At 38.7% G+C, this 27,991-nt stretch overlaps 1 protein-coding gene across 1 annotated transcript in view; it reads left to right on the forward strand.

The window, feature by feature from the left end:
• Positions 1–27,991, forward strand: part of LOC122361531 (peroxidasin) — a 41,553-nt gene that overhangs the window by 7,490 nt on the left and 6,072 nt on the right. Inside the window, exons 2-20 of the mRNA XM_043262325.1 lie at positions 5,905–5,976; positions 6,079–6,150; positions 8,069–8,140; positions 8,546–8,617; positions 10,102–10,173; positions 10,357–10,526; positions 13,511–13,628; positions 14,507–14,676; positions 15,048–15,320; positions 17,108–17,224; positions 18,237–18,395; positions 20,795–20,907; positions 21,037–21,193; positions 21,761–21,869; positions 23,433–23,590; positions 24,692–26,195; positions 26,276–26,410; positions 27,037–27,245; positions 27,855–27,969. Coding sequence (XP_043118260.1) covers positions 5,905–5,976; positions 6,079–6,150; positions 8,069–8,140; positions 8,546–8,617; positions 10,102–10,173; positions 10,357–10,526; positions 13,511–13,628; positions 14,507–14,676; positions 15,048–15,320; positions 17,108–17,224; positions 18,237–18,395; positions 20,795–20,907; positions 21,037–21,193; positions 21,761–21,869; positions 23,433–23,590; positions 24,692–26,195; positions 26,276–26,410; positions 27,037–27,245; positions 27,855–27,969 — 3,867 coding nt within the window. The remainder of the gene's footprint in view (positions 1–5,904; positions 5,977–6,078; positions 6,151–8,068; positions 8,141–8,545; positions 8,618–10,101; positions 10,174–10,356; positions 10,527–13,510; positions 13,629–14,506; positions 14,677–15,047; positions 15,321–17,107; positions 17,225–18,236; positions 18,396–20,794; positions 20,908–21,036; positions 21,194–21,760; positions 21,870–23,432; positions 23,591–24,691; positions 26,196–26,275; positions 26,411–27,036; positions 27,246–27,854; positions 27,970–27,991) is intronic.

Here is a 27,991-nt window from a genome sequence, read left to right on the forward strand (position 1 = left end):
GTGAAAGTCACTGCTGCCAAAAGCCGCCGTTAATCAGTCCAAGCCCTTTTATATGAGTTAAGCTCTCAAACATGTGGCCAAGATAGCAGAACTCAGACCCATGAGACAATGAGTCACAAAGCCATTCAGACGCAGTAACAATCTATGAACAGTCTGTCGTGGCTTTTTGTTCTGACAATAAATGTTACTCATTATGTAATAATCACCAAAGGCTCGATTGCTGTTCGGTGTGTGTGTTTTGCATTGTTTTATTAGACAATGTAAAGTATTGCATCTTACATGTTCCCCGCTGAGAGGAAGTCTGAGGCTTGTCCTCCTAGTTCATGGAGTATAATTGGTAGTTTATGTCAGACCTGCTTTGTTTTGTCTGATGCATAACCCTGTGTTCTCCGGCTCACTCTCTGATAAGCCCGCAGGCAACTTTGATAACATGATGGATTTTGTCTGTGAAAAATAGTAAGAAAAGAGATGTAGATGTAGTGCAGATGATGGCTGTAATAGACACCGACGGGCATTAAAGACACCAAATCTAACCAACACACTTAAAAACATATTACTTTAAAGGGGTATAGGGTTACTGGAGTGAATTTGGTAAGACAAGAGCATGGTTTTTACACAAATTTTTTTATAAATATTAAATTATTATATAAAAATGTTTTCTATCAAGGGCATTTTTCTAACAGAATGAAAGATAGCTGGTTTAACATAGAAAATGAAGAAATTAACAGACATACTAGAGATGCACAATATATTTCTATTATCTATTATATTAATATTATCTAGTCTGTAAAGCCGGTTCTTTGATTAGCAGTAAATCTCCATCTGTTTTCAAATGGAGCGGCAGTTAATACACAGTAGTTCACTGACAAGTGATTATTATATTCTCTTTTATTTTTTTTAGTAATGATTATATTTTATAGCTATTTTATCGATTTTAAGTCACAAAATGTTGGGCCAAATTATTCATTGGTGCAAATACTGTACGTTAAAATAACTTGTCATTTATCATTGAAGACCAGCAATAATTATTTTCTTTTTCATTGCATAATAATGGCAATATATACATGTCAGAGTTGGAGGAACCGGACAGTAATCTGCACTGGAAAATGTATTTAATATTTATGATTTTTTTTAATTTAAAACAAAATAGTTCTAACGAATTCGTTAAAAACAACAGGAGCCAAGTTCTTGCATTAAAATCATCTTCAAATGTGTTGATTAAGGTGCTTTAAAGGCGGTGTAGAGATGATACTTCTTATTTGTCTTCGTTTAAACCTAGTAAACGAACAGAATTTCTGTACACGCTTAAAAATAAAGATGCCATAGAAGAACCATTTTTGGTTCCACAAAGAAGCATTCAGTCAAAGGTTCTTTAAAGAACCCGCTCTTTCTTATAATCTGAAGTACCTTCTTTCTCAACAAAGAACCTTTTTGTGAACCGCTTTTCAGATGGTAAAGGTTCTTTTTGGAACCATTTATAGACCGAAAGGTTCTTCTGTGGCATCCTGAGCGTGGGTTTGCTAAGTAGTTGGTTTTTGGGCGACCGGTCCACCACTCTGAGCCGTATCTTAGTAAGGCATGATGTGAATGTGTGGAGTACGTTGTTTAGATCAGCAGATGAGCTCAGGGTGTTTCCTGAGGCGGGATGAGGGCCCGCTGGAATCTGAGCGTGTCTGAGCACGTCTCTGTGAGGGGGGCGTCCCTCAACCGAGGGGCTGTCATGCGAGGTCGTTTGTCTTCTAGCGTTTCAGAAGAACAGACGACCCAGATAGAAGCGCAGTAAGAGAATATTTGAGGTCATGCCGTCAGTTGCAGGACTCTCAGGGAAACGTAAGTCTTGGCTTAGAGTCCTGATGGCAGAGAAAGCTCCTCCAACGTCTCTTTCACTCGCTTAGTTCGTTTGGCAAAAGCGAGAAAACATCTAAGACTTTTATCTGTCTGTAATTTACTGCTTTTTACGCTCCTTATGTGAAAATGAATGAGGAATGCTTCCTGTTCGTCTGTGATCCAGGAACAATTTATGGTGTGTACATTGGAGGGAAAGTCTTGTGCGTGATATGGGCCAGACATCTGACCAGAATCAACCCACAAATTGATTAGTCGGACACGTTGTTCTATCATAAAATTAGTTTGGTTGGGTTATTTGTCTGTCGCTAATTAATTACACGTTTCAATGAATTAGAAGAGTTAATGACTTCCGAAGAAAAATCACGTATTAATGAGATTGACCACAGATTTGCACAGAAGAACAAAATAAAACCATTCAAAGAAATACAAAACAAATGCTATTCTTCGGAGAAAGAGTCATTTAACACCATGTGGATGTTCTTTAACCAGGGAGATTTATAATAAGTGTTTGGAAGGAAAGAAAAGGACGTATCTGGTCAAATGTGCTTTGAAATGCAAGATATTGGGTATTAAACACTTTCAGTTCTTTTCTGAACTCACATGCACATGTATGTGTTGTCCGTACCTGGACGATCCAGAAATATTCGCCTTTTGATTGCAGTGTGTTTCTGATTGTGTGCGGGGTTTTAATTTCCAATCCGTTCGGTTTAATCATATCTAAGCCGTATAGTCATTTTTGAATAAAACGGCGGCAATGTCGTCTCTAACATTAAACCCAGTGCAGCTGGTAGCCAAAACAACTCAGCGCTGGGTTGCCAAATTGACCTAGATTGAGCAGTTTTTCAACCCTCGATGTACAATCACAGTTTATTATTAATTAGATTTCAAAAGACCAGTTAATCTAAGCTTTGGCCGCATGTTCTCTCCTGCAAGAAACTTACATTTGAGGCACGGATGAGTTTTCCGGAAGTGATATTCAATTACCGAAGAAGGATTTTTGTTTTGTTAATGTGAAATCCAGATGTTTTTACTTGTAGAATTTCCATGGACGTTTTCGTGTCGGTCTACAATGCCTGGGAAAATGAAGTCAAAGATAGCGGATCGCTGCTGTGAATAAGATGTTTGATGTTCATCCAAGAGGTTTAATCGGTTATGTGGTCAGTCAGGAATTCCCAGCGTTTGAATTTATGCACACTGTGACCTCGCGAGACCGCTAACACACCTGCATATGTGAATGTAGTAAAACACTGAAGTAGCCGTTCCAGCATGACGTAACTATCCTCCTTTTTTGGGGGGCTTTAGAAGTCGGAATTCATTCTTACATGATTCGATTCGCTCATAATGCTGACTCCAAATGATTTGGCGTCGACTGGGTCTATTTAATGCTCTTTAATTTAGGAAAAGTCTGTAAGAAGGATACTTAAAGGAACGGCTCATTTTCGAACTTTTCCATCGGCCTTAGTACACTTTGAAAAATAGCAACGGTCATTTCTGAGCAAGATGCTAGCGGTCTAATCAGATTCAGTGATCTATGCTAAGCTAAAAGCGCTATCAGCAGACCCTGGAGATCGGCCAAATTGATTCGAAAACGGACAAACACAACTGTTTCTGCCCAAGGGAATTGGAAAATGCTGAAAATAGTGGAGCGTCATAAACGTCCATCACACAACAAGAAGGTGGACCCTGAAAACTTTCAGAGCTGTGAAGATCTTTTGTTCTCGCATTTTGAAGTACGTAGCCTTCACCTTCGTGTTAATCCAAAAACCTCAACTTTCTTTCTTCACGTGAAGCATGAAAGAAAGTAAAGGGATTTGGAACGACATGGGGATGAGTAAATGGTGATATATCACAAGCAGATTTTTAGCATTAAAAGACACAGCATAACCGGTTTCCGTTGAAGCACAGTTTCTGTTTGATTCATTTGTATTTAAATTGTTTCAAAGCGGCGGCGAGAAAAACCTCCCGAAGATTAAGCAGGATGAGGAAGAAAAATGGCAACGTGGCTTAAACCGTCTGCTCTTAAAGGGGCGGTTGATTGTGATTTTTGTGAACTTTAGTTAGTGTGTAGTGTTGCTGTTTGAGTGTAAATAAGTTGAAAGTTCAATGCAGAGATATTCTCTTTTAAAATGATATGCTTACCGTTATCGTAAAGTACAGTAATCCTGATTTAGATCATCAGCTCCAGTAATGCACTTTATGTGAGCAGTCATATTTTTCACTTTGCTACGAGAAGCGTTAAACGTAGATGGTCGCACGGTTGCCGTGATACTTCTTACTGTTACAAAACTGCATGTATTCTGCTGTATTGCAGCTTTAATCAGAATTAAACCGTATAATAAAAGCTATTGACAAATCTAAAGATCATATTACAAACCTATCAAACAGCCTTTAAGAGCCGTGTTTGCACCGGTTTTGCTCGACCCTCTTCATTAATCTTCTCTGGGTCTCCATCAGGCACATATTTGTAAGCAATATTGCCGATTTTATTGATTACCATACAACCGGAGCACATGCAGCTGAGGGGCGGGACATTTAGACGTGCGCTAGAGGTGGTTCAGCCAATCGCAACCAATCAGGGTTCATCACAGATTTCTGAGTGAGGGGCTTCAGAAAACCAGGGGGTCATCGTTTTCTTAGCCAAAGTATATTAAGGCATAGAAAAGTATAGAAATAGTCACTTGTTAATGTGTTATTAAATGACATAACTGTAATTGTATGATTGGAGCCCAGCCTGTGATTACTCAAGAAGATATTCCTCATCCGCTGACAAACATCAGATACGGTTCTTCAGGAAAGATGAGTTACAGGGAAATTGTTGGTGGGGATGGATCTGATCAGGACGGAAGCTTGTGAGGTAGAGTCCGAGAAAAATTGTGATTATGGTTCATATGCTCTGTTATATCTTAGAAATAATAGCAGCTGAGCACGTCTATGAAAGGTTAGCTAGGAGGTTGGCTAAAAAGAAGAGTCTAGACTCAAGCTGAGAGAGCGTATTGAATAATGTACCTTCATGTACCTCCTGCACAATTTCTACTTCACTCAATGCATTCGCAATAATTATTACGTGCAATAATTGTTCAGAACCATCCTCATATCATGTACGCATATCATATACACACAGACATGTAAAGATATTCAATGCAACCGGTCAAAATAAATAATATTTCTTCAGTGTTTTTAATTGTGACTTTAAATCCCATTTATTTTATTTTAATTTTTTTTATAAAAAATCTAGAAATATTAGAATATATTAAATGAATGTTTTGTGCATTAAAAATCATAGGACTATTGTAAAATTTAATGAAACCTGTTTAAAAATTAAATTAACCGTTACCATTTTTTTTCATTATGTAGCATCTCAGTTAGGTGACACTTTCTGTGAAGCCCATATTTATTTATATTACATTGTAAGGGTATCATTAAGGCATTATCAAAAAGCTTTATGTGTTATAACCTCTCATGAAGCATAAAAAAAAGTTATAACACATTAGGGCTGTGACGGTTGCCATGACAACCGGCGAGGCAGCGTCAAATGCTCTAATATTAATACACAAATTTCTGTTACATTGTCGTGCATGGCGTTTCCGTTATGATCCAATTCATGCAACAAGCTTATTTTGCACAGGAAAGAACATAAGCTCTAAAATATATAAGCAGTCAGGAGTTGTTAGTGAGTGTTTGAGCTCGTATGATAAACGCACGCTATCTTTTCTCTCGACTTTCTGTGCCTCACTCGTAACGTTGGTTTTTTGTTGTGAAATCACATTTTAATACGGTTATGGTTTCGTTTTCGTTTCGTTTAGATGCTGTATTAAAGGGACATGTTAAAATCTTTCAGCAATGGCCTAAGAAACGACTTTAAAACTGAGAGCTGCATGTCAGAAAAATGAAAGCTAGTGCTTTGTGATACACCATAATTCTTAGGTTGGACATCTCTTTATTCACACATAATCCAGGCTAGGGTGCTAAACTGATTGTGAAGTTTGCCTGAATTGTTTTTATAATGTATAATGTCAAAGGTAATACATGTTTTTTTTTTTGCTTTGTTTTTTCCAGAGACCTGAGATTCAACAAAATCAAGGATTTACAGCCAGGATCCTTCAGAAGATTAAAAAACCTCAACACGCTGTAAGCGTAAAAGTTTCTGTCATATATTAAGCGTTATGTTACGTATTACACATATAACCACATATTACGGTGCCTAATGCATTTCTTTTCTCATTCTTTAAGGCTTTTAAACAACAACCACATCAGAAGAATCCCAAGAGGAGCCTTCGAGGATTTGGAGAACCTAAAATATCTGTGAGCTTCTCTTTACGGCAATTGAGGAAAAATAAGGCTGATGCTTTATTGATGAAATTATCCCAGCTTCATTTGAAAGCATAGCTGTTGTAGAACCACTGACAGAAAGTTCAGACTGTACGGTATATCAGGGGATGTAAAAACGTTCCTTTTAACTTGATTTCAGAAGCGCGAGCCAACATGTTGCACCCTGCTCAGTATGAAGGATTCAGTCGTTACTGCTGCCATTGTTTGACACAGAAGCGAGTTGATGTCATGGAAAGAGACTCTCGCACATGTGGGAAACTTAATTGTCTGCGCTGTAAAATTATCTGTCTGACGGGCCCCGACCCAAAAGCGCGGAGATCAGAGTCAGGGGTAATTGCTCTCTGGGCAGACGCCGCACAGTTCCTGTCTTTGTTCGTCACGGAGCAATTTTGAGAATCGGTAACTTTAGTTGTGGTGAGAGCAGCCTGTGTTTATATTTAAATAGAGTGGGTTGTTTGAAATATTTCGCACCTGGTTTGCCTAGATAACACCTAAACTCAGCTGCTCGGGGGATACAGTAAGAGTGAAGTATGTGTAGGTCAATCTCAGCAACCTGTCAAAACACGCCTGCTCACGATTTCACCTCCCAAATCAAAATTTAGTCATATTTCTGCTTTGGGAAAATGAAGCATTTTTTTATCACCTCTATGATTGATTTTGCATTGTGGCATTTATTATTATTATTAATTTATACATCAGTATTGGGGCATCCATCCCAAAAAAAAAAAAAAAAAAAAAAAAAAAAATATATATATATATATATATATATATATATATATATATATATATATATACATACATAGTGTATTTTTATATAATTTATTTTATTATTATTATTATACAAAATAAATAATAATAGTAATTATTTATATATATATATATATATATATATATATATATATATATATATATATATATATATATAGTATATATATATATATATAGTATATATATATAGTAATTATTTATATATATATATATATATATATATATATATATATATATATATATATATATATATACAAATAATATTATTATTATTTACATAAATTATCTGTGTATTTATTTTATTTCTATTACTGCCAAAATAAGCCAAAAAAACTATTCAGCTCTTAGTGTATCCATCACTTAATTCCCTTTTTATGTATTATACAAGAATATTTGTATAACTCACAGTTCATTGACTACTGGACTAAATAATCTCTATTAGAGCCCACTGTTAGTCTAGTGCTGGTGGTCTAAAAGACAAACACCGACTCCACAGACTATAACTTGTGTCACTCCAGATAAACATGCTGAGTATTATAAGTGTCAGGCTGAGTCTCATCTCCTTCATTAACTGGTCTTGAGCGGTACAACCATCAGACACATGTGATAGTTCACACAGTCATGATGTCCAGCTGTGGAGTTTGTCTGAAAGAGTGCTTTAAAATTCAGTCCTCCAGACAAAGTGAATATAACTTGCTTTGTGGCTGGTTTGGCATTTCACCACTGCAATTGTTAACGTCTCATAACGTATTGCTTTAGTGGTGCTTTTATATGCAAGCATTGAATATTTGTATGGAAAGAGCGTGCTCATCTGCAGCATATACTTCCTGTGGGATGGTGTCGTCGTCCTCGAAGGTCACAGGATCATTTGGTTTATGTGACCGCTTCTCAACAGCCCACTGTCCCTGGACAGGAAAACCACAAACGTTCATTTTCCCACAGGCCACCCTATCGGTGTTATCAATATACAGTTAATATGCAAGTTTTTTTAACATGTTATTCCATTGTAGTCTTTATTTTATACGCGTCGTGCATGTTTTATTCTTTTTTCTCTATTAAAAGTAGGAGATCCCTCAATGTTTGACTCTCGCTGTGTACTAATATTCCTGAATAATTCTTTCAGCTATTTGTACAAGAATGAAATCCAGGCCATAGACAGAGAAGCTTTTAAGGGCCTCGTCTCTCTAGAACAGCTGTAAGTAACCTTTTGCCTTCTCTGGTGTTTAATATCTTTAATATAATAGTTGAAGGAATAGTTCACCCAGTTAGTGTTACTAAGCTACTGTACGGCTTTAAGAAATCTTATATATTATATATTGCATGTAATAAAGTCACTAATTATATTTTTTGATGACAAATTTATTGTCAGAGTTGCATTGTAATTAAATAAATTAAGTAAATAAAAATGTAATGCACACACACACACACACACACACAAAATATATAATCATGCTCTTTGAAAATGCATAAGTTTAAGGAAGTAAAACAAGTTTTAGTTTTTCACAGAAAATGTCACGTAATATCATTTAAAACGATGTCAAATAAAACTGAGGGGAAAGCTCTAGATGCTATGTTTATGGCAAGTAACTCTCTTTCACAGATACTTGCACTTCAACAACATCGAGTCATTGGAGCCGGAGTCTTTCTCTCATCTACCCAAGCTTGAGCGGCTGTGAGTTATTCATGCACAATCGCTCACATCCCTACAGGGTTGCGTGCGTAGTCATGACGACACGTGGGTGAACGTGTGCCTGTGTTCTGGTTTGTTTTGAGAGCGGAAATGTCTTCGAAAGGATGTTTTGGCCCTGCAAACCCTGGCATGCGAAAGAGATATGATTGACAGGCTGTGCTGCTCATTTAAAATGTTCTTCTTGCGAACCACAAGCGCTCACTGAAAAGCGATTTCAATTCTCTGCATATTAATGGGGAGAAAAATATATTGCGCAAAAAATATATGCAGTATGCATAAGCGTGCGTACGTGCATATTTGATCATAGAGTATGCTTATGCTTAAATGCATGCCCTCTCTCATATTTATAGGGTCTGAGCAGACGTATACTTCATGCATATGTCTGCTCGGAGAATATTGGAGAAGTTTAGGATGGTTTCTGCGCAAAATTAAAAAAATGAGGCCCCAGGTAATGGTCAGTGCACTTTTGTAATACCCGCTCTTCAGTATGAAATATAGACTCCATTCAGGTCTTTCTCGTTACATAAAAACTAATAAAACAGCACTTAATGTCACCATTTTCTCTCATGATCCATCCCTGTGCTAAGAATGCTGGGAACTAACAAAAAACCACCGCCCGGTTTCAGGTAATCGTGGCAGAAATAGATTAGTTTTTAAATTTTAAGTGGATTGTGTTGTTTAGCTCAAATTGTAAAAGCTGCTTAAATCATTTTTATTCTCATTCCTTTCTGTCGACCCTAATTGTAAATGTTTGGAGATTTGTGGCTCTGAATTCACCCACGCACATTCTGATGTCTTTCCGCGGCGGGAAAAGTCACTTGTACGTAAACAGGGACTAACACGTGAGTTAAGTCCAGTTCGCTGTTCACTGAGAGTTCCCAGAGAGCCAGGAGCTGGTGAAGAAGCGTTGATGTAAAGAGAATCTGCATCTGGATTCTGATTAATGAAACCATCCCTCCCATTGTTTATTTGACTGGTTGTGAACAGTAATGTCATGCCTGGGAAAGTGACCCCGTGTGACCTGGCAGAAAATAAGGACGTCCCCGTGGACCTTCATCTTTGCGTCTCTATTCTAAAGAGCATGCAAACTACCAGTCGACATTTTGTAATAACAGGCTTACAGTTTGCATTTTTCTTCTGCTCACCAAGTCCAAAAATACAGTAAAAATTGTGAAATATTACAGTTTAATCTGTTTGCTGTATTAATAGTGTAATTCATTCCTGTGATGCAAAGCAGCAGTCATTCAGCAACACCAACTTAGCTTATCATTGATTTGATTTATTGTAACCAAAAAAGTGCGGGTTTTATTTAGTTTTCTCCATTAAGTCGGAGCAAATTTTCAAAGCATATTGCACACAGTTTGTACTGCATACACGGATTAGATACCATAGAAGAAATCAAATACTGATCCCGAATACGAGCACTGGATTTGTAAATACACACTTCTCCCTGATATCTATTGCAGGTTTCTGCACAATAACAGAATTACTCATCTTGCGTTAGGGACCTTCTCCCACCTGCAGTCCATGAAGAGGCTGTAAGTATTACTCTTAATTGCAGTCAGATGAAGAATATGTTTCCTGAGAGACGAGAGTTACCATTTTGACCCAACTACACCAATACATAGCTACAAATCGTGCAGTGATTTGATCATAAAGCGTTGTTTTCCCAGCTACTACGAATCGGTTGTTCAACAAAATGTCCTTTTTCGCTTTTATAGGCGCCTGGACTCCAACTCGCTGCACTGCGACTGCGAACTGCTGTGGTTGGCCGATCTGCTGAAGCAGTACGCAGAGTCCGGCAACGCTCAAGCCGCAGCTACATGTGACTATCCAAGCCGCTTGCAGGGACGCTCGGTCGCAACTCTCACTGCAGAGGAGCTCAACTGCGGTGAGGCCATTCGCACATAAACACACACACCAATACACGCGTCGAGTTCAAGTCAGAAACTGCACGATGGACTGGCATTAAATAGCTGAAAGGTTCGCCGCATCCACATGCTTGCGCTCAATGGGACCGCTCGGTGTCTTTGAACATGTTAGTCATCATAATAAATAACAGATGCTGATCTGGTTTTGGGAGCCGGATTAAGGGGAGATTTCCCAGATGTGTCATTGTTTGCATGCTATACCACCTCCTCGTGAAACATTGGAAGGAGTGAAGGGTCAAACGTGCCTTTTTTCCATTTTAACCATCTGTGAAACAAATACGGGTCAACACTACTGGGCTTTCTGACATCAGAATCGTCAGCTGGGAAAAATATAAAAAAAGCAGCTTGGATAATAAGCTAAATACCAGTTCGGTGTTCACTGAAAAACAACAAAAAAGTCCCGTTAAAATTCATGGTAAAAAAGCTACGACTTTCTATTTTATAACCATATGAAGAGTTTATTTGCAAAAACAGATAACTGATAAAAGTGTTTTTCGTTATGTTATGTTGATAAAAGTGTTTTATCGTGTTAGTTCTTTAATTATTTCTTAACCTACTCAAAATAACTAAACTGCGGTTTGATTGAGATTATTTGCGCAATGAAAAAGAAACGTGATTTTTGAAAATTGTTAAAATCTTTGCGTTCTTGCCAATAAACTTTAATCAAATAATACATGCAAGAAGCATCAACTGAGGAACAGGTAATATAACACAAAGCACACTAACGGATAACAAAATACTAAAAAAAGCAAAACTATTTAAGTAAAATATAATCTCATGCTATGTTTCATGCAGGGACTTTTAAAAATGGATTTTTAGACTTTTTTTACCATAAACAATACAACAATTTATCGATTTTACTTGCAAAAGCCTATTTTTTTACAGTTAAAAAGCACGATTCGCTGCTAAACCATTAGCTCTTGGTTTTTATATCGTATAGGAAAGGTGACTTGCAGTTAAACAAGACTTTTACAGTGCTTAGAAACAGAAGCCTTTATAATATCAAGTGCTCAAACTACTATTAAACCACCCACAGAAAAAGTAGTTAGCTAACTACTAACAAAACATAACGGACTACACTGAAGCTATTTCAGTGCCAACACGTAATGCATAGAACCATCAGATAATAAAACAGTATTTCTTCGGTGAAACTCGCTCATTTATTGAATTGAATTGATTTTTTGGTAATAATCAAACGTACTATTTTCTAGTTGCTATTGTTATGTTAAAAGAAATAAAACAGTTATACCAGCACTGGGTATAATAATTGTTTACGCCTGCGACTTTTACTCCAATGTGGTCCACTGGGTGACCCACGAGCAGCAGTAGAGGTTTCACTAGAGTTAGCCACAAGCCACAGCGGTTGTGCTCAATGGACTTGTTCAGGCTTGTTACAGTAATCAGCTTCTCACAAACGCCCCTATTGTCTCTGTAGAAGAATGGGTTTAACAACATGTGGCTTTTCCTCCCCCTCTATACTTTAATCACAGCACATAGACGTATGAGGCACCTGTCAAAACACAGCACCAGCCCTCCAGACAGCTGCAGTTTCTCTGGGACTGGCACTGCCTGATGCAATACACAAGTTAACCACAGCATGAAAATGAAAGATTTGATGCTTATTCTGAATTGGATTGCATACACTGCCTTTAATTTCATTTAACTTAAGAAGATTTAATAAAGGAATAAAGCATATCACACCATATATTCACGCACATCTGTTCAGTAACGCTGGTTCTTTGATTAGCGGTAAATCTCCATCACCTGTTTTCAAATGGAGCTGCAGTCAATGCACAGAGCCGTAGATCACTGGCAAGCTATGCGATATCAGGTTCAGTGTTGTAAATGATTCACCGGCTTGCCCAGCTGTAGAATAAAGTTGCATGGACTACTTTGTAGTCCGTTTCTAGAGCTTGACAGGCTTTCGTTGTTTGCAGAAGAGCATTTTGGAACAATCAGCAAAGGATTTCTTGTTCTATTCCATTGAAAAAGAGAAAATCATGTTGGTCCAGAACAAGCAAGTTCGTGTAAATAATTCTTATTTATAGAATGCCGCAGCGATAACGCGTTTTTGTAGGCCAGTCTGAAACCATAAGTTTACATTAGCCTGGTTCCTTTATAAAGGCTTGTGTGAATTTATAGGAGGCTTCACTTGCTCCGGTTGGATAATGGCGTGATTGGGAAACGAGAAGCCAGCCGGGTTATTTATCAGCGCGAGCTACTATTGCATTTCGAAGCCTAAAAGCAACTAGCAGAAGTGAAAAGTTAATGTAGCTCAAAAAAGATCATCTTGACCATGGTCACATGACTTCAACATTATTCCAGTGCCATTTAGCTTCTGACAGCTCTTCCAGTCTTTAGCGAGAGCACAATTATAAATGCAACAAGACTACAAAAGTGACCATTGAATAGACTAATTTGTCTGTTTGCTATGATGACAACGTCTCTGACAACCAAACGTCATTGCAGACCAAAGGGTGATGAAACAGAAGTGCAAAAATGCTCACTCATTTTGCCGTTTGGCACACAAAAATATGTCATTTTTGTGCAAGTACTTTGACTCCGTATGCAACCAGACGTTCGCTTTTGCCAGTATAAACAGTTCTGTCGGACTGCTCGGGAATACATTTCACCATGTGCACATTGGTGTTGGTGGGTAATGTTTGGGGTTTGGCACACGGCCGTTGTGACCTTACACACAATCACCTCGTGCCTGGCCGTCAACCAACGCTGGCAGCCAAAGCAGTTCAGAGGAAGTGAGGCAAGAGGGAGATGTCAAACGTTATTTCCAGCAGGAACACTACCATTACAAATAAACCTTCAGCGCTGTAATTCTAATAGCTTTTACAGACCAAATTAAACTTGTTTCACTTCTCCTCGCACCTCGTCTTTTGCGGCACACTTGTATTTGGTTTCATCTGATTGTGTCTCTACTGTGGAGCAGAAGTTCCCCGGATCACATCTGAGCCACAGGATGTTGACGTAACCTCTGGGAACACTGTGTACTTTACATGCAGGGCAGAGGGTAACCCCAAACCTCAGATCATCTGGCTCAGAAACAAGTAAGCTCCCTTCCTCGATGCATACGTTTAAAGGAATAGTTTTATTTTATTCTCCTTCGTGCTACTCAAAGCGGATGCAACCTGTTTTTCGTGGAACACAAAAGAAGAAATGATAGGGTATGTCTAGAGAGCTCCTTCCATAGTAAGGCTGTCTGAAAATTATGAAAAACACCACAGAAATATTACTTAAATTTGTGCAGTATCATGAAAACTGTTAATTGATAGGATGTAAATGTGTGTAGTAAATCAGAAAAATACACAGATACACTATACACATATATATATATATATATATATATATATATATATATATATATATATATATATATATATATATATATATATAGTTTCTTATAGATCCTTTATATGCAATATAGATATAGATCCAGATAGATCCTTTATATGCAATCAAACAATCTGATAGGTTAATTTTGCAGCCAATGAGCTTGCAGTTACTATGAAACCCTCCACCTCCCCAGCACCACCTGTGTAGATTCACTAGGTTTTGTGTATTTCAGATATTATAAATTCTTGCACTGATAATCTTTGCCGTCACTAGCTATGTTTACATTGTCTTGTTTTTATGCACATTTTGAAGTATTGCATCAAAAACAATGGTGGGGGGGGTATTTGAAAAAAAAATTATATTCGCTTGCAAGTTTTTTAGCGAAAAATAGGAGATGGAAACACATTGGCTGAATAAATTCCTGCATACACATCAAAACTGTCATGTGACTTTGTGTGACCGTTTACTCCTGTATTTAACAGTCTATTTGTGATCAAACTGACAGAAACACATCTTAATACCATGATTAAACAGGGCTCCTCGATATGTGAAGGGTAATGTGCATAAACATTTTTTTTTTTTTTTTGATCAGCAATGCTCTGAACATGAGAGATGACACACGTCTCAACCTTCTGGAAGATGGGACCCTGATGATCCAGGACACGCGGGAGACAGACCAGGGCGTGTATCAGTGCATGGCCAAAAACGTGGCTGGAGAGGTGAAGACCTCAGAGGTCACCCTGCGATACTTCAGATCGCCTTGTGAGTGTGACATCTTAAAACATCTTAAAATGTAGGATTAGGTTTGAAACAAATTACATACAGAAATTACTTCAATAACTGCAATGACATGACGAGTAACAAACTTAACTATATTTTGAAACAATTGTTATTTAAAGAAAAGTGCTAGTAAATTTAACAAAGAATTGCTAATAATTCAATTTCATTCAATTTCATCAATGATTACAAAAAAACAAAAACCAATAATACGTTTTAAAAGGAAGAGTTGCATACATTTACATTTTACAGTGGTAGTATTTATGCATCGTAACTTTATTTTAGCAACATTTTTTTTTTTTGTGCACGCAGAAGCCTGTTTTGAGGCGGCTAACTGGAGGTTTTTCTCTCTGCAGCTCGACCTAGTTTTGTGATCCAGCCGCAGAATACAGAGGTTCTGGTCGGGGAGAGCGTGACCCTGGAGTGCAGTGCGGCGGGACAGCCACAGCCCCGCGTGACCTGGACCAAAGGAGACCACACAGCCCTCCCGGTGGACCCTCGCATCAACATCACTCCCTCAGGAGGTCTCTACATCCAGAACGTCAATCAGGCCGATGGGGGACAGTACACCTGCTTCGCCAGTAACAATGTGGACACCATCCACGCCACTGCGTATATCATAGTACAGGGTGAGTGAAGAGGACGTTTCTTACGTCTGTTAATAATTACGAATGTGTTTAGGTTTAATTTTCAAGTAAAAGGTATCATTCACCATCATGCGATGTTGAAGGAACAGTTGACCCAAAAATGAAAACTCAAAGCTATTGAGATATTTTGAAGAAAGTTTGTAACCAGGCCGTTTTGGGTCACCGTTGACTTCCATAGTATTTTTTTTCTACTGTGGATGTCAATAGTGTGTTGTTTTAATTGTTATTTTTGGGTGTTAGTTGTGAAGTTAATGAAAGAACATTTTGTCCAGGCCCTTCTTCTGGCTCTTCTGGCTGGACTTCCATCAAACACAATAAAACCTCTACAAATGATTCAGAATGCAGCAGCACGGCTGGTATTCAATGAGCCCAAGAGCACCCATGTTACACCTCTCTTTATCTCCTTACATTGGCTACCGATTGCAGCTCGCATCAAGTTCAAGGCACTGATGCTTGCATATAGAACAACCACAGACTCGGCACCGGTCTACTTCCACTCACTATTACAAATCTACACACCCTCTAGAAGTCTGAGATCTGCTAGCGAGCGACGCCTCGTGGTACCATCTCAAAGAGGCTCGAAATCACTCTCCAGAACTTTCTGGTTCTCTGTTCCTGGCTGGTGGAACGATCTTCCCGTACATATCCGGAATGCTGGATCTCTGTCAATCTTTAAGAAACAGCTGAAAACTCACATCTTTCAGCAATACCTGAACTCATCATAAAAATACTCTCACTGTCTCTGTCTCTCTTCTCCTCCCTCTTGTTTATTCCTTCCCTTCTGGCATGTACTAATTTGAACACTGCCTGTGACCGGGTGTTATAAGCACTTACTCTGTCTGTTTGTCTCTCAAAAAAATGAATCGCTGTTGTACTCTCAATTGTAAGTCGCTTTGGATAAAAGCGTCTGCAAAATGACTAAATGTAAATGTAACATTTGAGCTGTGTGAAGGATGGAAGTAAAAAATAATCCAGGAATCAGTTAACCCAAGTCGAGTCATGTTTATTTGTATATAGAGCCATGCATATCAGTTCAATGCAGCTATGAGATATTGTTACTGTGCATCAAAATGAAATATGTATACACGTAATATATAAAGTTTCATGCTATTGTTGTTCTGGATCTACTAAAAAAAGTGGATATTATATATGAAGCTGCACAAAAGCTCTGATTGAAAACAAATGTAAATCAAATAGGAAATCGTTTTTTTAAATACTGTTCAATGTAAACATCTAGTCCTTTAGAAAGATAAGGATGAACAGTGTTGTGTTTAGTATTAAAAAAAGAGGAGAAAATGGGTCTAAGCCAAAACCGTGGTTTCCTGACATTTGTCTGAAAGCAAAGGAGACATCTAATACAAAGAATAGTATTTGTAATAGAAATAGTAAAAAGGAGTTGATGTTCAGATAGATAGAATACATTATTTAAGGGTTGAATTAATCCTTCTTGTGCGTGTGTGTGTGTGTGTGTGTGTGTGTGTGTGTGTGTGTGTGTGTTAATAAAAAATACGATGCATATTTTAAAATGACAAATTTGTCTATAGTAATAGTAGACAAAAAAATTAAGATAAGTAAAAATTCAGTTTTTATATTAAAGCTAATTTAGTTTTGATGATGAAATAAGGTTGTAAAAAGCCCCAATGCTTTGGCTAATGTCTAATAATTCTATATTTTTGGAGTCGGCCCGAAGCTTGTACCCGTTTGACTTCTGTCTTTCGTCCTGCCAGTCTTGGGTTGTGCTGATCCTCAGTTCTCTTCTTCCTCCTCAGCTCGTCCTCAGTTCACAGTGACCCCTCAGGACCAGTCTGTGCTGGAGGGTCACACGGTGGACTTTCCCTGCGAGGCCAGCGGCTACCCTCAGCCTGTCATAGCATGGACTCGCGGCGGTGAGATGACATAACGCCGCCTTGTCTGTTTGACTTGCTAGAGCGGAGCCCACACTATTCAGCAGTCCGCCTAAGTCAAGTCTGGTCAGCATTTTTATTTTGCAAAAAACTGACCAACTGGCATTTGTTAATTTTACAAATGGTATCGTGGCATTCAAGCAGCGTAGGGCGGTCCATCGGCGTTTGTTCGTTAAACTAAGTTTAAGTTCGGTGGCTTGCTGTCAGCTTCCACAGAAATGTGTTCCTTAGATTGAAAAAAGTACACTTTGGAATACTAAGAAGAAGTACTTGTTAAAACGATAATAGTATATAAAATATATAATAATGTCTGGCTTTTGAGTCATGTATTTAAATGTATTTAAAATATGCTTTATAGTAAAAATGTGGTCCTACGTAACTACCTATGTATTTACATATAAGCTAATCATTTTTTACATTGTACTTATATTTTTAAAATACATATATGTGGTTGCATCTGTAATAAATCGTACAATACAATACAATTACATTTATAATTAGACCCTTACACCTTATTCCACCCTTAAACCAATACACAACACCAAACCTTTTCCTAACCTGTTTTGAAATACAATATGAACACAATAAGTTCATTGGGTTTAGTATTAAGTATTTAGTTAAGACCCTCTAATGTAAAGTGTGACCAAAATGTTTAATACAGTTTTATAAAGTGCATTAAGGAACATAGTCAAGAAAGTCTAAAACGTGAAAGATGAAAAGCTACTGAAATGTAATTCATATCATCTCTTTCATATTATCTGCAAGGTGTTTTCTATATGCTTTTAAGATTGGAAGTATTTTTGCTTGTGTACAAGCATGAGTTTTGTTTGCCTGCACTAACTGAGAGATGTGTCCGATGTTGACAGCGTGCTTTAGACAGAATTGAATTTCCTCCGAACATTCCTCAAAAGGCCACAAGGACACATTTTTAGATGAACGGATTGCCGTCCGTCTGTGATTATTAACTCTTATGAACCCTCTTCTCCTACCGCAGGCAGCCCCTTGCCTAATGACCGACGGCATGTAGTCCTCTCCTCGGGCAGCTTGCGCGTCAGCCGCGTGGCTCTTCATGACCAGGGCCAGTACGAGTGCCAGGCGGTCAGTCCCGTTGGCACCGTCAGAGCAGCGGTTCATCTCAACATCCTGCAGACCGGTGAGATCCTGCTCACCATATCAATCACTTCTGACAACAAGAGATTTGATTGCATTTCTGAACTATCATAAAATACAAAATACTTTATTATTCCAGCTAGTTCTCAAAGGAACATTTAGAATTTTTGTTTCAGGTGAAGTACTAAAATCACGTAGACTATAATTCATACAAACAAAATATATTTTTAAATGGTAACACTTTATTCTAAGGTGTCCTAGTTGCACGTTACATGTACTTACTATAATAAGAGTTATATATAATGTAATATAAATAATAACAGTAACCTGTGCATAATTACATGCCAGTAACCCTAAACAGAACCCTAATCTTAATCATATAGTAAGTACATGTAGTTAATTAATATCACTCAGTAATATTAGTGTAATTACACTGTGATCTTAAAATAAAGAGTAACCATATTTATTAATAATGATGAACAAAAACACATCAAAATGACTATAATAACTAAAACTTGCTTCTTTTTTTTTATCAGAAGGTCGAATTTTCTGCTCTGACATTAGTACAAAACTAATATTCAGTTATTATAATTATATTTTTTTTTTTAATTTTATTTTTATATTTTATTTATTTATTTATATATATATATATATATATATATATATATATATATATATATATATATATATATATATATATATATATTTATTTATTTTTATTTATTAATTTTTTTATTTAGTTATTGTTCATTTAGATTTAATTTCAAATAACGACACTTATGGTTTTAGTTAACAGTAGTAACCCTGAAAAAGCTTAATTTCTTACATGCACACATCGCATGTGCTATATGTTAATGCACGAAATATGACATAACACATCGACTCATCCAACTTTATTTAATCTCTCCCTCGTCTTGGCGTGTCTGAGACAAAGCATTTATTTTACTCCGTGTTACTTCAGTATAGCACAAAACAAAGCCCTAAAACTATAAACTGTAAGTCAATTCTTCATTCAACGGTCCTTGTGAACAAGACTAGACTAGAAGGGAAGGAGGGTTGGCTTCATAAACTAATTTGTCATTTACCCACCAGCAAAGCCTTCAATTAGAACAACAATACACCCGTAAAGTCTCAATGACAGACATAAGACCAGGCCCCTGCATGTAAGTGCCTTTAAAAACCACCTCTTAAGCTTTATTACAGACTTGTGGAATAGCCAGGAAAGCATGCCGCTTTGAAATTCCCACATGGCAAGATGTTTCCATGTAGTAATGGTTGTTAACACACTGCATAACAACCGCCTGTATTTACTTTAAAACCAAGGCACAGGTTTGGCTCATGGTCACTTTTATTTAGAACAGGCTTACAGGAAGTATCTGAAGAAACGGAGAGGTTTAAGAGACAGAGAGCTGTGAGAAATTCTGCTAGTTAAAACAGCTGCAGAAGGAGTGAGTTAAGGAATTCATGGAAGGACTAGATAACCCAAAGTAACACAGAAGGAAATCGCAACGAGCACTGCAGAAAGCGTCTTGTTTTCCATTCTTAAATTGAGATACATTTACAGTTCTGCTCATGATTTGCATACCTCTTGATGAAAAATGTTAATAATATTAGCAAAGTAAAAATTTTAAAAACTGCATGCTACTATCCATTTAGTGCTGTCTTGAATAGGCTCGTTGTGAAAAGATGGATCCTAAAATTATACAGTCACTGTTGGAAAGGGATCAAATATGCAGAAGATGCTAAAAACAAAAAAAGGGGGGCTCGTGAACAACTGTCACAAAACGTAAAAACAGACACTAATCATCCAGATAACGACAAAGTATTAAGATTCAAGGGTATGCAAACATTTGAACATTTCATCCTGTGAGGTACACAACAGAATAGCTTTTTCAGGATGGTACTATATATATTTCTAGTTAGTTGTTGTTGTGTTTCTTCATAGAGATGCAAAATAACATTTTAAATATTGTTCTTTTCCTATCAAACTTAGTTTAAATGGACAATAGGGTTCCTTTTCTGTATATATTGCACTCAGTGAAATGACTAATAGCTGAGCAGATTCTTAGCAGTAACATGGATCAATTATGCACCAGTTTTTAAAAACTTTTTAAAAAAGCCACCTATATTTTGAAGGTGAGTAAATTGACGGCCAGCTGAACTATCCCTTTAAGGGCCTCAGAGGGTCTGTGACCCAACCCGTAGCTTTGGGGGGTTAAAATATTTGGATAAAGCTCTTTAAACAAACCACATATGTCTCTCTCACACTCAACCTCTCGCTTAGACTTTATAATCACAGAACACTGACATTCGGCAAGATTTTAGCACCATGCATGACCCGTCCATGTTCTTTTCATGTTGTACATTATGTGCATGACTCGTGATAGATGCAGCTGCGTTTCTCTGTGCTGTAATCATTAACATATGGTTTTACATCACCAGTAACGCCTGTTTTCTCAAGCGCTCCAAGGGATATGACTGTGGAGTCTGGATCAGATGTCCAGATTCCGTGCAGCGCGCAGGGTGAGCCCACACCTATCATCACATGGAGCAAGGTTAGATCCATTGGCTGCCACATTCCCTAACCACTGGCCATCCATCCATTTCCGCCGCTTTGGTCCCGATGGGACTGTTCTGGTTTAGCGACCAGACTCGTTTAAACGATCTCTGGTCCTGATCTGCAGGATGGAGTCCAGATTACAGAGAGTGGGAAGTTTCATATCAATCCAGATGGCTATCTGGAAGTGCATGACGTGGGGCTTGCTGATGGGGGACGGTATGAGTGTGTAGCCCGCAACTCCATTGGATATTCCTCGTCTAGTATGGTGCTAACAGTGCAAGGTAAGAATTGAAGGCCGTAAACACATATTTAGGATGAATCCTAAATCCTTAGGCTTTGCATATAAATCGTGGAATGTTACACTTTATATTACGTGGACAGTTTTCTCAGGAGTTACCAACTCCAGATCCAGCTCCTCTCACTTTACAAACCTACCCATCTTCACCCCCTGTTCCAATTACTCTTATACACACTTCTGTTACAAAATGTAATATAATTCCTGTTACATGAGTACCTGGTGAAGTGAAGAAAACGTGTTGTTATCAATGTCCTGCTACACACGTGTACTGACACACACCATTCTGAGGGTCGCACAGCATCATGGATCTGTAGCCAAGTGAAAATTGTTCACTGCTAGCTGACGCTGCATGATTGGACCCTTCACCTTCCCCAGCTCCACATATCTAAATCTGCTATTTTGAGACTTTTTTTGCATATGAAGCTGTCTGCTAATTGTAGTTCCGGTTAATGAATGGAGCTTCTGTTCAGTCTTTCATCACTTGTGCAGATTAAAATAACCCTCTAAACTCTAATTCACAAGCACTGGTGTTTGTACGATTTATCTCCAGTCCCGCAGGTGAGCCGGGAGGGTGATCCGTTTGTCTCGACGTCCCTCGAAGAGGCCATTCGGAGCATCAACAGCGCAATAGACTCCACCAGGAGGCAGCTCTTTGACGGGTAAGCGCTTGGTGCTGCAGGCAAAACATGCCAAGAAAACAATTCCTTCTGCTGTGAGTCACAGTGCCGTAACCCATCAGGAATTTACTGGGACCATTTATGCCTTGGACAAAGGCTGGTCGCTGCGGTAGGATTCTTAATTTATCACTGCAAGGGGACTCTGCGCTCTGAGTCTGATGTTAGGGGGTTATTTTGTCTGTCGAGGCCAGTGCCAGCACATGTTAACTCTAGCGTACGGGAGACGATTGCTTCAAGGACAAATGCTTTTGAGTCAAGTCTAATGGTGAGACGTTATCATACTAAAGAGAGACTGGTGTAATTTTTCCTCACATGACTTTTACATTTTGAATTGCAAAGTAAGGTGACATTTTGACTAAGCTTGCCAAGACATTAAAGCATTCTTTTTGAGTTCATGCAGTCCAAAACAACCGGTCATGGGTAAAAAAAAAAAAAACCTGTCAAAGTTTTTGGCACAAATGACCACAGATATATTGTTATAACTTGGCACTTTCTTAGTTCGCAAGAGATAATATGTGAAGTGCAGCCAACTCTCCGAATGATAAAAATGATATTAATGCTGAAGGCTTTGATGTTCTTTTGCTTTTGTTTGAATCGAGACCAACAACCTTGGGGCAAATGCTTATTGTTGGTTCTGGCAAAACACTTATTCATTGTGTTATATGATTCTCTCGAATAGTCCTTGTAAACGCTATTACACTAAATTAGTTTGCAGTTATTCTGACATAAATAATTGAAGCCGGGTAGTTTGGCTGTTATTTGTAGTCAGCGTTTAAAGTTATACACTTGTTAGAATGTAACATTTTTGTAAATTAAATTAGTAGTGCTCAAATACTCAGTTTTTTGTTTTAGTATGAAATACGTTGTACTCTCAAAGAGTAATTTCTTGTGACGATTAGATCTGTAAAAATTATTAAATGCTTGAAAGAAGGTCGCATATATCGCCATGTCAAGTGTTTTGATTCCAGATGTGCATTTTACTAGGACATAGTTTCCATTTAACTCTAATAATCTGTCACTATTTTAGCATGTGTTCCTGCAGAACATTCAGTGCTTTGTTTTTTCTTTTGTTATGAGTTTTTTTAAGCAAGCCAGTACAACCAGAAACATCAATTTTGATTATTTGGGCTATCTGGCCTTTCATAATGTGTTGTTTTAGAAGCAGAAACAAAACATATGTGTATATATGTGTGTATATATATATGTATATATATACTGTATGTATATTTTTTTTTTTTGTCAAAGATTTCAGCAGCATGTTGCACCAAAATTAGTACTTTTAGACTTTAGATATTTAATATTTAATATTCTAATGATTTTTTGCATTAAAAGAAAAATCTATAACATGATTACATCTATTCATTTCATTTTACCGTCTTTGCCTGGGGTGTCTTGTTTTGAATTAATGAATAAGAAGTAATGAGATTGCACTACAAGATCGATCTGTTAGACGTAATGCAGGTCTACTAATTTGTATTCTCTTCCAGAGTGATTCTGAATGGCTTTTGTGAATGTGGAAGTTAATGTGTTCTCCACCATCATCAGATCTCCTCGTACCCCTGCAGAGCTTCTGGCTCTGTTTCGTTACCCCCGGGACCCTTACACAGTGGAGCAGGCCAGAGCTGGTGAGATTTTTGAGCAGACCCTACTTCTCATCCAGAGGCACGTCAACCAAGGCCTCATGGTGGACACTAACGGAACAGGTATTTCACACCAACATGCTGCTTTTCAAATGAGAGATTGTTGCTATGGTGAATAAATATCCAATTAGTATACGTCGGCTTTACTAAATAATCAGCAGACACTGTGGCACTTTGTGCTGCAGAAGACATGGGTCACTGTTTTTTCTGGTTATGACAACAGCGAAGCTTTCCTCTCCATGCTAAGGCAAAATGGCCTCACATGTTTGGACAAGCCCTGCCTCAGTCTCAGCATTTACCCTCTGGACACATTCACTGACACAAATACCAAGAAGGGGTCAACAGGCACAATTACTTGCATCTATTGCTGTCTCGTCTATCCAGGCTGTTACTAACCAGTGTAATCTTACTCAAAGAAGTTGTTTAGCTGCGAGACAGACCGATCGGAACCAGTTTTGTTCAGTTATTGCTTGATGATGAGACTAAGTGCCCTCTTAAAGGCATAGTTCACCAAAAAACTAGACTTATGTCATCATTTACACACTCTCATGCCGTTTCAAACACAAGTCTTTCATTAATCTTTGAAAGTTTTTATCTTTTCACTGAAAGTCGAGTTAAATAAAACTGAAAAGATACAAAATGGTCATAAAGGCACTATAAAACGAATCTACATGAAATACATGAATCTTTATGAAGTGTTTATGTTTTTTGGCACACATAGAGTGAATCACATATGGTTAACAGAGAGGCCTGTGTGTCACACACGTGTGTGTTTGAGCTTCTGTGTTTAACATATGTGCTGTTCTCTATTTATGTGTGCTGATCATTGTTCAGATGTAAATTAAACCCTAAATTAATTGCAAGACTTTGATTAAAAAACACACACACACACACACACTTAATACATGCAGATTCATTAGTCAGATACATTTTGATTACTTGAACTTTCAATAGAGATCTCAGATTTCATAAAAAATACCTCATTAGATTTTCTAAAATTAATCAACAAGAGTGAGAAAATAATGACAGAATTTTAATTTTTGAATCAACTAGAGCCATTAATTCCAACTGTATTTGTCACTTTACAAAGTAGAAAGAATCCAGCAACTTTTTTTAAACTGACATCAGAATACTTACACTCTTCCTCATCTTCTTTCTTAACAGCCTACCGCTACAATGACTTGGTGTCGCCAAGATTTCTGGATATGATTGCTAACCTGTCTGGCTGCACGGCCCACCGGCGCTTCAACAACTGCTCTGATATCTGCTTCCACCAGAAGTATCGCACCCACGATGGCACTTGCAACAACCTGCAGCACCCCATGTGGGGCGCCTCGCTCACTGCCTTTGAGCGCTTACTAAAGCCCGTCTACGACAATGGCTTCAATCTCCCACGTGGCGCCACTGAGCGAAGGCATAACAGTTTCCCCCTGCCTCTGCCACGCCTGGTCTCCACCACCATGATCGGGACGGAGACCATCACCCCAGATGATCGCTACACACACATGCTTATGCAATGGGGCCAGTTCCTTGACCACGACCTGGATTCAACCGTGGTATCCCTCAGCCAGTCTCGTTTCTCCGACGGACAGTTGTGCACCTCGGTGTGCACCAATGATCCACCTTGCTTTCCAATCATGTTCCCTCCTGACGATCCACGGCAGAGGCGCAACGGAGCACGTTGCATGTTCTTTGTGCGCTCTAGTCCTGTCTGTGGAAGTGGAATGACCTCTCTGCTTATGAACTCTGTGTATCCACGTGAGCAAATGAACCAGCTCACCTCCTACATCGATGCTTCCAATGTTTACGGCAGCTCGCAGCACGAGGCAGAAGAGATCCGTGACCTGGCCAGCCACCGGGGCATGTTGAAGCAGGGCATTGTGCAACGTACGGGCAAGCCATTGCTCCCCTTTGCAACCGGCCCACCAACAGAGTGCATGCGAGACGAAAACGAAAGTCCCATTCCTTGCTTCCTAGCTGGGGACCATCGTGCCAATGAGCAGCTTGGGTTGTCGGCTATGCACACGATTTGGTTCCGTGAACACAACCGCATAGCCAGCGAGCTGCTACGTCTCAACCCCCATTGGGATGGAGACACCATTTACCATGAGGCACGGAAGATAGTCGGAGCGCAAATGCAGCATATAACCTACAGCCATTGGTTGCCTAAAATATTGGGAGAGGCTGGCATTAGGCTAATGGGCGACTATAATGGCTATAATCCCAATATTAATGCTGGCATCCTCAATGCTTTTGCCACCGCCGCTTTCCGCTTTGGCCATACGCTCATTAACCCCATACTGTACCGGCTCGACAAAAACTTCCAGCCCATCCAGCAAGGACACATCTCGCTGCACAAGGCTTTTTTCTCACCCTTCCGTATCGTGAACGAAGGAGGCATCGATCCTTTGCTCCGTGGCTTGTTTGGAGTTGCGGGAAAAATGCGAGTGTCCACTCAGCTGCTTAATACCGAACTTACCGAACGCCTTTTCTCGATGGCGCACGCCGTGGCGCTTGACCTTGCTGCCATGAATATCCAAAGGGGACGCGACCACGGTATCCCCCCGTACAATGACTACCGGGTGTTCTGCAACCTGACGTCCGCACAGACGTTTGATGATCTGAGGAATGAGATTCAAAACCCCAGCGTCCGAGAAAAGCTTCAAAGGTTAGGTCTCGTTCCGTATCCCATGTCATTGAAAGACGCATTCAGTCTTTTCTGGAGGTAATGGTCTGTTCTGCTCCCAGGCTGTATGGCACACCTCAGAATATCGACCTGTTTCCTGCGCTGATGGCTGAAGAGCTAGTGCCTGGCAGCAGACTGGGACCGACCCTCATGTGTTTACTGGCAGCCCAGTTTAAGCGTCTCAGAGATGGTGACCGGTACGATCTGGCCTTTTTTTTATAATACACATTGAATACACATTAGGGCTTTCCACTCTGTGTTTAACCCCGGGTAAAGACATGTTTCACACAAGCAAACTTAGCACCACTTTATATATGTTATGAAAGTCACTATGCAGTGATAGCAGTGCTATTTTGTGGTGTCAAAGAAGTACCATGTTAAACTATACTAGCAACAGACATCTAATCAATCATGCTTCACGTTCACATACTTTGGTCAGTCATAGAAGCACAGCACTCCACTTAAGGCAAAAAAGCCAAATAGGGACTACATATATAGTCCATTAACTCCATTTAAGGAAAAACTGACAATATATAAAATATGGATGCTCAATGTAAATGCTATCTAAACCCGTTGTGCTTCATTTGTCCAGTAAATGACACAAACGCAGCTAATAAGAACATTAAATCAGGGGTTACAGAGTGAACCACCAACTTATGAATAATCAGGATTAATTGTTAACCAGATAAATTGTGAACAGGGTGAAACACGAAGCAAGATAACCCTGGATTCTGTTTACCTGTGGTTTAGAGTGTGCACAGCCAATTCATTTCAAAGAAGCGTTAGAAAAATCACAGTGTTCATGTTTATGATATATTTATAGATTTTGGTACGAGAACCCTGGCTCCTTCAGCCCTGCTCAGTTGACCCAGCTGAAGCAGACGTCTCTCGCCCGGGTGCTGTGTGACAATAGTGACAACATCACCCGAATCCAGTCAGATGTCTTTAGCGTGGCTGAATTCCCTCATGGTTATGGGAGCTGTAAGGATTTACCAAAGATTGATCTACGTATGTGGCAGGACTGCTGTGAAGGTATGAGGCTCACTTTATCATGACTCACATCGTGTATTCTACCAGTCGGTTGGGAATGTTTAAGACTTTTTATGTTTTTCAAAAACATCTCTTATGCTCACCATTTACTTTATAGATGCAGTAATATTGTAAAAAGCTCTTGCAATTGTTTTCTATGTAAATATGCATGTAAAAGATTCAAAAATGGTAAAACTGAACTACGTAACTCCTGGGTGAGTTGAGAAATTAGCCTATTTTCAGAAAAAGCGGTATTGTTACTCCAGTCTTCACATGATCCTTCAGAAATCATTCTGATATGCTGATTGCAGCTCAGGAAACATTTTTATTTTAAATCCAATTATTTAAGCAAAAGGTATGCTAAACCCAAAGTTGACAGCATAATCACCATCAAATCATTGCTTATAGTATTTCCTTTTGCTGTATTTCCACTAAAACCTTGTAACACGCTGTTTGTTGCTTTTACGGTAATTTATTAAAATTTCATAAATTTTGTATTATTTTTCAATCAAATTGTTGACAGCATTAATTGGTCCATGGCAGAAGCTGTGTAGTCTATGTCCAGCTGTTTTTTCTTGCATCAAATAAAGGCTGAATTTCTCTCCCCTGCAGACTGCCGTACTAAAGGTCAGTTCAACGCCCTGTCGTACCACTTCAGAGGTCGGAGGTCAGCAGAGCACAGCTATACAGAGGAGAAACCTGCCAGCAACCTCACCGACAACAGCAGGTACTACTCGCACGCTTCATTT

Source organism: Puntigrus tetrazona, chromosome 17, assembly GCF_018831695.1.
Source record: "Puntigrus tetrazona isolate hp1 chromosome 17, ASM1883169v1, whole genome shotgun sequence".
NCBI lineage: Eukaryota > Metazoa > Chordata > Actinopteri > Cypriniformes > Cyprinidae > Puntigrus > Puntigrus tetrazona.